Source organism: Pempheris klunzingeri, chromosome 19 (assembly GCF_042242105.1).
Source record: "Pempheris klunzingeri isolate RE-2024b chromosome 19, fPemKlu1.hap1, whole genome shotgun sequence".
Classification (NCBI taxonomy): domain Eukaryota; kingdom Metazoa; phylum Chordata; class Actinopteri; order Acropomatiformes; family Pempheridae; genus Pempheris; species Pempheris klunzingeri.
The window spans coordinates 18,544,758-18,556,847 of record NC_092030.1 but is presented as its reverse complement, the minus strand read 5'-3'; the positions used below and the strand labels follow the sequence as shown (position 1 = coordinate 18,556,847).

The 12,090-nt window shown below is 39.1% G+C and overlaps 1 protein-coding gene across 1 annotated transcript; it reads right to left on the bottom strand.

Moving 5' to 3' along the window:
- Positions 1-2,706: 2,706 nt before the first annotated feature.
- LOC139218909 (neuropeptide FF receptor 2-like) lies at positions 2,707-4,424 on the bottom strand. Its single transcript, XM_070850656.1, has 3 exons — positions 4,097-4,424; positions 3,723-3,822; positions 2,707-3,601 (listed from the first exon to the last, which is right to left on the bottom strand). Exons 1-3 carry the CDS (start codon positions 4,422-4,424, stop codon positions 2,707-2,709), a joined length of 1,323 nt encoding a protein of 440 aa, XP_070706757.1.
- Between the last annotated feature and the right edge of the window lie 7,666 nt (positions 4,425-12,090).

The window sequence follows — 12,090 nt, the reverse complement described above, 5'->3', positions numbered from 1 at the left end:
ATCATGAATAAAACATCTCTCATAAAACCATTACGTGTTCTCGGTAGCCTTACCTCTGTGATTTGAGAACAATAATTATAGACTGACGGATTGTCACAACATTCTGCCTTGGAACTGCTCATTTTTATTTTTCATCAGCAAACTGTCTAAAAATCACTTTTTCCAATTTGCAAACAAGCAGCAAAGAACACCGGCAATACAATATGTTGACCCATTTTTTTTTTCAAACGCAAATCAAAGTATGCAATCAGCCAAACAGGTGGTTGAAATTTAAGCTATATATTCTAAACATATTTATGTGTATGAGGACAGAAGACACACACATAAAGGTTGCCATGAACTGTCTTTGAGCAAGACATGGAACAATAAATGGTGCCCCCACCGGTTGGGCCAGCACTTCGGTGTGTGTGTGTGTGTGTGTGTGTGTGTGTGTGTGTGTGTGTGTGTGTGTGAACGGGTGAACGTGAAGCGATTTGGATAAAAAGTACTGTTTACTGTAACTGCAGTCCATTTACCATATTTCCTCAGATTCAGTGATTCAGTGCAATCTATATGCAGATTAGCTGAGGACCAAAAATAAAGATACAGCCAATGTCAGTAGAATAATCAGTAAAATAGATGATAGAAGTATGCACTGAATACACTGCATACACTTCATGGCTCTGTCTGTGAGGTCATTTTCCTTTCCCTCAATCCCTGAGGCTGGTTATTTGGCTGCTCTCTGTAGTGTCACTAAGTGTACCTTCATTACAATCACACATGTAGGACTTAGAAGTATGCGTTGCTGTCCAAAAGAAAATTTACTCAGAGAAATATGGTGAAGAATTTTCACTGACACACCATAATAAAGGAAAGCATGCACACAGAAGAGCCCATTACCATGACTCATACCTTCATTAATGGAACACGCTTGATAACATAATACTTATTCGGCAGCAGAATGTCGAAGCAAGAACTACATGTATCATTAAAACTACTGTGTTTTTAGACCTTAAAGGTGCCGCGTGGAGTTTTCTTGTGAGCAAGCAAAGGTAATAAAATTCTGTGTTTGTCACCAAAACACATTGCCTGACATTCCTCATGAAACATGTGCAATTGTTTTTCATCCATGTTCACTAGCTTGTAGCCTTCCTTTGCTTTCACAGCCTTCATTGGCTTTGTAGCGCTAGGAGCTGTGAAAAACTCGACAGGATACCTTTAAGGTTTTAGCACAAACACACCGTGTACTGTAGCTTGAAATGATATTAGCACAAAAAAAAATAAAAATTGTACAAAATAACATGCAATGCACTCTTCACCATACATATCCCATGTTGAGGTAATTATGACATTTCAAATGTAATTGCTGTACATTCGTGCACAGCTATTATCAAACTATATCACACTATACATACTGGTATGGTCGACATGTACTGTATGTTGAGATCTGAAAGTTGTAATCACCTTATATACAGTTAAATATTGGAGTCATGTCCAAACGGCTGTGAAAAAACACAGAACGCGCCTTGTGCAAAGCAAAATCAAGGAAAGGCTATTAAGCATTATATATTGATAAGCTTTTTTTCCATATTTAATTCAGTCCCCAACTGATGGTGAGTCTCTCACCCTTTCTTGTTAAGCGCACTCTCTCTTTATGTACATAACTACATTATGTATATGCGCTCGTGCATTCAGTTGGTATTGTATTTTTCATCTCATCCTATCTGCTCTACTGTTAGGTGAGGCTCCTAATAAACTTTCTTCCCTTTGACATAGCTGTGCTTCAAGTGTTCAAAATACCCCAGTGCCCCACAAGGAAATAGAGAGCACAAGGACACATGGAGACTTTCCAAACAAGGTTGCAGTTCTCCTCCCCTGCTACTGCATGTCACAGCCGTCAGCCCGGCACTACTGCCTGCGGGCCCTGAATATGCACTTTGACTGCAGATGACACAGTTCTCATCATATTGCCTTGCACTTCACCCTTGAGAGGCATGTTATTCTACTTTCAGTTTCCCGAAGATGATTTAAGAGGCTTTCATTCTTCCTGAAATGTTAAAAACTTCTAGGAGTAATAGCAAGAGTTATGTTCAGTGAAGTCCTGAAGAAGAACCTGGTTGAACTGCACCCTCACAGGTATTATATCGCCTGCAGAGAGAATTTGTAGCAGGAGTTAACATGGTTGGTTCGCAGTATGTGAACAATAAATAATGGACATTCAGATTATCTTTCCTATCTTGACGGCCTGTTTGTTTCTCATGTACACACAATATTCAGTTTTTTTCCCCGTGGTTTAAAGTGGATGAGGATCAGCTGTAACAAGGCCGCACTCCATCCACCTGTCAGGATTCAACAAGATTTGAACGAAAATCTGATGGTGAGAGTCAATGGGTTGTTTTGTTGTTGTAGCAGGTCACTGTCAATCAAATTTGATCGAAACAAACCTGACAAACTAGCTGGCAAACTGCGTTTGCTGTTACAGCTGTAAATCAGCCACTGATATCCTAATGATGACTTTTTTTTCCAAACTTTAACTTTGATTGTTGCTTATGTAGTCATGTATTTTTAAAGTTATACCAGTACCAACATTGCCATTCTATTTGTTTATACAGTTATTTCATATGTACACCTTAACAAACACTCACAAGATATATTCAAAATGATCCGAGTTTGCAAGTACATTCACTTGGAAATATGCATGGACTTTAGTCAGGTATTTCAGTCTCTCTAAATCTGAGACACCTTCTCCAGGTCCTCCATGATCAGGTCCTGTTCTTTGCTATGATTTCTATGAGCCAAGTGCATTTCTTCCTGACATGAGTTCTTCCCATTCCCCACTAGCACCGATCTGACTTCTGAGCCCGACCTGCTGAGAGCAGCAGGCTGGACCGGGAGCACAGCGTTCCCTCGGATCCGATGGGAGTAGGTCTTCTGGCGCTCCATGTCGGCAGAACACAGCTGGAACTTGAAAGCAGCCTGAAAGCCTCTGCGAAAGTTCTCGTTGAAGAACCCATAAATGATGGGGTTGACACTGCTGTTGAAGAAGGCCAACCAGTGAGCTAAGGGATACACGTAGATGTTAATGACGCGATACTGGTGCTCTGTCAGGCTGGCGTAGTCACTCAGCATCATCAGCGTCCACAGAGGAAGCCAGGATAAGATGAAGAGCAGAGCCACCACCAGCAGCATCACTATCACCCGAGCCTTCTTCTTTGAAATAGTGTGACGACCCTCCATACTCGATTTGTTGTTGCCAATGCCTTCTTCAGACACAATTCCACTGCCCCTCATCGAAGGCATAGTGGTCTTGGAGAGAGTGTAGCCAATGCGGGCGTACATGATGACAATAAGGCTGAGAGGAGCGAGGTAGATGTTGGCAAAAAGGACAGTGGTGTAGATTTTCCGCATCTCCTGATTGGGCCAATTTTCCCGGCACCAATAGAAGGGGCGGGTTTCATTGTTGCGGCCAAGGACTATTCGTACCCTCTGCTCCTTTGTGACCTGGAGCATCACACCAGAGGGACACATGATGGACACAGCCAGCACCCATATGATGACGATGATTAGCTTTGAGGTGGCGATGGTCAGCTTCTGCTTGAAAGGGTAGACAATGCAGCGGAACCTGACACAAAGAGAATTAAATTAATTCTATAAAGAAATAAAGGCCAAGAAGGCTCTTAGGATAAAACACACGCCCACACGGGCAAGCACATAATAGCCATGAACACTATTACAGCCTTCACCTGTCAACAGCTATTGCCACCAGAGTGAACACAGATGCTGATACAGATATCCCTTGAACCATTCCGCTTAGCTTACACAGTACACTGCCAAATGGCCATCCTGCAGAAAAAAGAAAAACTGTTAAAGAGTGCAAAAACATAAAGGCGAACAGACTGCATGAATAATTTAAACTCTAAAATTACTCTTAATGATCACAAAGTATTAGACTTGCTTTCCTGTACTCTTGAACAAGCTGAATATTTTACCATTTGCTAATCAAAGTTAGAGGTATATAAATCATGTAGCGATTTCTCCTTTCATAACCCAGCTCCAATTCTGGCATACGATGAAAGAGAGAACAAGTTGAACCACAATTAAAAACATATATTATGACCTGTTATGATGTTGTCCACCAGCGTGGTTGGCATGCAAAAGATGCCAACCAGCAGGTCACTGATGGCGAGGTTGAGAATGAACAGGTTGGTGACCGTGCGCATGTTCTTGCTGCGCAGCACGATGAAACACACCACCCCGTTGCCCAACATGCACACCAGGAAGATGAGCAGGTAGGAGACGGTAAAGACTGCAGCCACAGAGGGCTTGTGGAGGTAGAAATCAACATAGGTGATGTTCTGGTGGGTCAAAGGGTTTTCCTGCAATCTTGAGAAATTAGAAGGGATGAGGCTCTCCACTGTAGTGTTGAGAGCTAAATTGTGGTCCATGGTGATATCTGGGTGTAAGAGAGGCACAGAAATAGAGACAGGCAGAGGTATAATACATGGATAAGCTATTATGTACACAGCATGTGTTCTGATTTCAATGGCATCCGTGAACACAATAAACATTATGGAGCAGATCGTTACTACACACATCCTCCGAGCGGGAGTGCAATCCAGCAGATAAGAAGAAGGAATCAGTTGGTAATTTCATAAGAACAAAATAACCTATCCAGTAACCAATAGTCCAATTCTTGTGTCTTTTTTAGGATGGGTTGATTCAGTCAAGTGTATGCTCTCTCACATTCTATTACAATGTGCAGACCAAAATGACCAATCTGCTCTGAGAGCAGTGGGAAAGTGTGGTCAATAGCTTGGTTACATCAATCACCTGAAACCAGCACCATGGGAAGAAAATGAGGTTATTATATAAGTATTACACTTGATACACCTGAAGTATTACATATTTCACACATCTTGATGGATTTTTGAACACAACTCTCTTTCTCAAATTCTCTGCAAGACCATGCTCACGCCTTCTGCAGAGCAATGGCCTGAATTAGGTTTGATTCAATTTGTGTTTTTTACTTACTTAATGTAATTCCTCCTTGCAGCTCAGCATCCACTGTACAACTAAAGGATTATCAAATCAAAGTGCAGTCTTTCTTAAGTGAAAAATATCTACAGCATTATAAACAGACCAAAGTAGGCCAGGTTCACTCAGTGATTAATATTTCATTGATGTCGTTTGCCTAATAATATATATTTCAATAAGTGATTCCATTTGAAATCAGTTTTATCAAACTGATTATTTTTACTTATATAAGCGTATTTATATTTGTATTATATACTTATATTTAAAAAACCTGGAATCATTTATCATAAATTGTAATAGAATTTGCCTTAAGCCGTAAACCCCTCAAATTAATTGACAGTGCTGCTCTGAGATTTGAATCAGAGTCACTCTGCACCCTTAGTGTCACCCTGTCTTCAAAAGACAATCAGACCAAAAGAGGATATTTGAATACAGTGGTGCTGCTACTGTCATTATAGTTCCTTGCTCATACAATCACATTGCTCATTTTACTGTACCAAACTTGAACTGAATCATGTGATAATGGTTAAATGAAGTCTGGAAAACCCAGTTTGGTTTGTAGTTTGTATTTTTCTTTTAATCAGCAGGAATTTGGCTGAAATTATTGACGACATTATTGTTTTCCTTGAATCAATACAACGGATAGTTCTGTCATTTGTGTTACAATTACATGGATGACTGACAAGATGATTGAGCTCAATTCAAAAATGCTATTAATACATCTTAGAACACAAAAACCAATTCATGGAGATCCGTAGTTGAATTGAGCTTCAATATTTCTGTGATATACAAAAAATCAGATGGTTGTAACTTAATGTTGTTTATATTAAGTTATTGTACTCACTACGCTTTCAAAAGTCATGCCATGTATTTTCTTCATATTTCTACAGTATCTCAAGGTTTGGCTGTTCAATTCAACTGATAAAAAAAAGTCTTTATTCTTCTGAGAAAGTCTTTTTTTATCGTTGTGCAGTCAGAAAAACTATCCAATAATGATATTAGATATTTTCTATGGCTGCACACATCTCCACTGTTTTACAAACAAAAGCAAATCTTACAGTATATGCATTATTAATTACCCCAGCTGGAATGGATGAAAAGTGATTAGCTCTTCCAGAGGTAGATTTACTAGATTAAAAACTGTAACTTACCTTGCAGGAAGCAGAATCTGAGTTGTATTAGCCCAGCCTTAAATATGCTGCATATCCATTTGACAGAAATCCCGGTCATTCAGAGAGAAAAAAAAAAAAAATCTACTCGCTGGGTCTTATCCTTACGTGAGAACGTGTGCGTCTGCTCAGTCCGCCTGCCAGGCACAGACTGCTGTAGTGCTTATAGATGACAGAGACGAGATGAGATTCACTTGGGAGAGATGTGCACGGTGTTGCTGGCGCTAGGAGCAATACACGTCTGGAGGCGTTGTGTGAATTGAATATAATATTTATAACTGCCACTCTATGCACTGACACCATGTCAATGAGGGGCAGAGGTTGAGCATCTCAAGAGAATCAGACACCTGTTTTGTCTGGCCAATAGATGTTCAGGAATGTCACTGCTTGTCTCGGATAAACAGCCCAGTTGTCAAGCAGTCCTTCTTAGTGCTCACCCCTGATCAGGTCTTACAAATATCAGGTCTCATCTTTTACTACTCACCCCTCACACCTATGCTGCCTAAGTGAAATGTGAAGTAGTGCACTAAAGTCTCTGCAAATGAATCCGACTTCGATGAAGTGTATTTTAATTGGGTTTGAGGCACATGTCGGCTACGGTATTTTAAGTAATTCAAGCTGCAGCATGTCCCCCAAATTATACGGTGAAGACTTGCAAAAAACGCACGATATTGCAAACAAAATTCACAATTAGTGGCATGACGGAGAGAGTATTGGCTTAGATGGTAGAAAGAGAGAGATGATGGGTTTAAAGGTGAGAAGTAAGTGTTGATGCTTGATAGGTGGATGGTTGAGAATGGAAGCAGCAGCAAGGCTACTGATGTGTCTATATAGAAGAGTTAGTTCTAGCCAGCTTTTTGTCAGTCAATGAACTTTTAGAAAACCCTTTAGACTACTGTAACTGCAGTTGCAGCAGAATGCTTAATTAACACGTAAAAATGCCTTTAGCATAGATTCTGTCAAAACTGTGGGGATTCTCACCTTAGAGAGACGTGAGAGAGATGAAACATACAGTCAGTTACTGTGTATGAAGTTTCAAGGCACTGTAAAAATAGATCTTTCAGGGTGAAGTTAAGTAGTTATGAGAATTAGTAAAAAAAAAAAAAAGAATTTCAAACAAGCTAGATGAAAAGTCATCATCCTGAGGACGGCAGTGTTTGTACCGAAGTTCATGCCAATTCATCCATCAGTTGCTGATGTTTTTCAATCTGGACCACAGTGTTTTCCCAGACCAACTCTTCCATCCATAGTGCTATGCTGCTAGTGTGGCTAAAAATAGGTAACAAAACTAAAGTAAGGCTACAAAAAGGCTAAAAGATGGCAGATGGTGCATTCTTCTGGCCCTTAGATTTCTCTGACAGATGTGTTTTAATGTTTGCAAGACGTCATCAATATCAACAAGGTGCCCATGCTGCTGTTTGGCTTGTTGGTTTCTCTTTCACAGAGATGCATCACTCTGGAACTCCTTTCAGTGTTACTGGGAAATAAGAATGAGAGACAGTAAAACATTGGTGCTAGAATTGCACATTAAGGGGTTTCTCCTGCGGTTGCCTGCGCTCATCCCTCCAGGCGACGTTTGTGCTTCGTATCGTGCAGTGTCTGTGCCCTCGATTAAAAAATGCTGACGTCCTACATTTCTTTTACAACCCATTATTACATTTCACCTGACTGACCTCTGCAGGATTCTGATCAGTGCTGGAAGATAGAACATTTTTCACGTCTTGTGTTTTTTACATAACCACTGAAAAAATATAACTTGATTATGTGATGCAACATCCGAACAAAAGACATTTTTTCCATTTAATCTGTCTTGGAGTGTTAATTCGCAAAAAAAAAGAGGAGGGCAAGACAAAAAGATGACAATTGATTGTGACTGAACCGTTTGCATCCACTCATCCTAACTTGTAAAGACAGGTGTAACAAAGCTAATCCATGTCCCTCTGGAGAGAAACAATTAGTGTAACCTTCACTCCATTAACTCCAAAAGCACATCTTTTGCACATGTTCGATGAAACAGTAACATGAACTGATTAAATATATTTTAAGCCTGTTTGCATGTCTAGTGAATGGTACGCATTAGAATTAAAGTCATGTTACTTACTTGCAGATAAACTGGTAAACAGCTCAGTAAAATTATTCTCATGGGGGGGGGGGTTATTTCACTCATCATACCTTCAGGATTGAAATGTGTTCAAAAGAAAAATTTAAAATGAACAATGACAAAAAAAAAACATGCATTTACTCTTTCAGTGTCATCAGGAGACCGAACCTTTTTCTACCTTTCTGAGGTGGAAGACAAGAGTTTGCTCTGCTTGTAATGGGCCTTTTAAAATGATTGTGAGGGAATAAAACCTACTGAAATGAGTTTTTGTATTGTAAAATGCATGGCCCTGTATCATAGCATGGAAAGCTGTGGCCTGACACAAATGTACATGCCAGTTACAACTTGGTGCCCATTTGAAAAGACAAAACTGAAGTAATGACCTTGTATTTGTAAAGAGCTTCAACTTTCCACAATTGTGTATTAATACAGAATAGAACTAGTATAATTGATACATTTTGCTGTGTTAGGCCAAGCTCAACCTGGGGCAATGCCAGTAACAACTGTTTGTCTAACGGTGTGGGTGTGATACAACACGATATGCTGTCGAGGCATTTTCTGTTATCACATCACTTCTACCAAACTGGATGGTATATTTTTATAAAAAAGAACAAAGAAATACATTTATAGCTTTTTTTTTTCCTCCAAATGTTCCATTGCTGTGATCGGTTGTTGGTCTAGCCAATTACGTCCAGAGGTATTTTGGTCTGTGCCGGCTGATAACACCCCTTGGAAATCAAATTCACATTTGCTAATTGGTCTGGCAACGTCACACCAAAATCAGAATAAAAATAAGGACCTCATTTTATTTTTCCAGAGGAAAAAAAGCTCAGTTATTAAATCTTTTTTGAATTCTTGAATCACTGGGTCTCTCTTAAAGAGTTTTCTCTAGACCTGCTCTTTATGGAAAGCATCTTGAGATAACATTTGTTATGAATTGGCGCTATATGAATAAGAATGAAAGAATTAAAGATTGAATTAATTGAACACATACGAACCACCAAGAAATCACTCTGCAAATCTGGGCTGAGAGCATAACTTTCTACTCTCAGATTTTAAATAGAACAATAATTACAGACTTCACGAGTTGAAAAGAAATTTGCCGCAGAATGGTTCTCCCTTCCTCTTTACCTCAATTAAATTGTCTACCAGAAATCCCTCTCCTCACCTTATTAGCTTCCCCTTTCACACTGTGCTTGGATTGCACATACATACATTTGGAAATGCTTTTCTTTACTTATATACACATTGTAATGAGCACAACTAAATAGCTTTTTTTTGTAGTCATTAGAACACACTGTGTGACAGTGTTAAACATCCTTCCCATAACACCTTTCTTTTCACCTTATGTTCCATATGTGAGTTGGCACAGATGATTATTAATTAACAGACACACACCACCATATGTGCAGTGACAGAGGTGGCAGACAGACCAAACCAAATTAAATCATAAATATAGATTGGTTTTATTAACTGACACTGTTGATAACAAATCCATGACTGCCGCAGCTGTGTGTGGACAGTGTGTGGACTTGTTGAAGTGCCTCGAACACCCACAGGGAAAAAACACTAATGGCTCCTCACTGAGAAATGACACAGTGAGCAGAGTCTGGACAGACAATCACAGGACATTGTTATGGACCTTTGGAGACCATGTCATGGGAGGGATGTACAGTGTGTGTCGAGAGCCAGCGGGTGAAGACCAATGAAGACAACTGATTGCATTGTGTATCTGCTGATTATAAATGACCAACTCCACAGTGACCTGAGTGTTGAGAGTATTGATTAATGGATTACCAACATTGATAACTGCATTATTAGTAAACAGAAAGAGTACCAAAGTGGTTTTCCCAACTTGCCAATCCCAGTGTTGATAAGGAAAAGTTGAGTAATTTGCTGTTATCTTAGTACATTGCATTATATTTTAAAAGGTGTTCATGGTATCTTGTATGTATTGTATATAAAAAGTTAATGAGTTTCTAGTTTGGTAGAGAAGCAAAAACATACTTTGAGTATGTTGACTTCAATCATCATCCTTCTCAGACAAAACATAAGTTTCACAAAGTGACTATTGTATTGGAGTGTGTCACACTGTGCAGGCGTTCGTCTCTCGCTGATGTCGTAACAGTTGTTGTGAGTGGAAATGATCTGTTTGGGTTCATGTTTTTCTACCAGTGAGTGCATGCGGTTTTTGAAAAGAGGCACCACTGCCCCCTTGAGCTGAAAGCGTGATGCAGTTTGGGATTAAACACCATGTGACGAGATAATCAGTATATATATTTACTTGTTTTACATAGTGAAATGTGTGTACATGACCTTGGCAATACTCATCAGGATGTCATGTTACAAATATATTGGATTCATCATACTTGTGAAGACTGTCTACTGTTACTTGCTAAGGTACACCAGTCAGGTAATCCATTCCTGAGCTGTGACAGTCACATCACTAATATTCAGTCACTTGGGCAACACTAAATATCCACCAACATTGATGCGCTCTCCCCACACCACAAGAGTTAATTATTACACATTTTTTCCCCCCCTCTTGGCAATGACAAGAACAGTGACTCATAGTAATGAGCCAATTAGTTTCATTACAGCAGACTTAAGTCCTGTGATCATGGAAACTATGCAGCCTTTTTTTTTTTTTTTTTCATCTTTGCTTTGAGACTGAGCACTACAGCAGAATGTGATGAAGGCGTTATGGCTCAGCTGTGTGCTTGAATTCAACTCAATTCATCCCCTTAAAAAAAAAAAAGAAACGTGTGCTCCACGCACTGCCAGAGGAAGCACTGTGTGACTTCTTGACTGACACGCATGTTTGCATAAAAATGTATGTTCAGAAGTAAACCATCTGTGTGTAGCGTTGATTATGTCCACTCTAAAGGTCAGTTCACACAAAATTTGTCTTGAGCTCTCAGTCATTTGGAGCTGTATAGTTCAAAATCTAAGAATGGTCAAAAAAAAGCACATATACACAACACTGTGTATTTAAGAATCATTGGACTGTTTTATTGCTCTCATTCAAAACACTAGTCCATAAAAAACACATCGACATCTGCCTCCTTCTGAGTAACGAATTGAGCATATAAGATGCTGTATAAAATGGATTTCAGACTTAGAACATGAAAAGTGTTACATTAATTGTGGAATCAGAACCACAAAGTCAAGACATACAGATCACAGAACAAAGTGGAAGACAATGTGAGTTTTGGTTTTTGGTTCTGAGCAACTTTAACAGTCTTGTGCTTCACAACATATCAATGTGACTGTGAATGCATTGATTAAAGCCCTTATTTCTAGTACAAATATAAGAGACAGCACTGATTGCGCATGTCCTCTTCTTCAAGGAGTATATGTGTACATTTCAAATGATTGAGATGAATTACATTCAGATATGCATCACCGATATCCTAAATCGACTGAATCAGTTGAATCAGCAATAGAAGCATGATCAGGTCATTTGAATAAAACAGGAAAATTTAAGACATCGCTCATCAAACCATCACTAAATGGGTTTTAGATAATGATACAGTGAAGATAGTGTCAAAGCAAAATGTCAGTTTTAAAAATGAAACTGTCGCACAAGCACTTTTTAAACTTGTACACTATAAAGCAGTGTTCTTCCAGGAATGGAATTGACAACATTGCCTTGCCTCACAGTGATTGTTTGTTGATTTGCATGAAAAAAAGAAACACCACATAATTAAAAACAAACAAAAAAAAAAAAAAGAAAGATTGAAAATTATCACATTAACAGCTTTTAAATATGATCACATTTTAAAAAGGAAAATTCAACGCAAATAG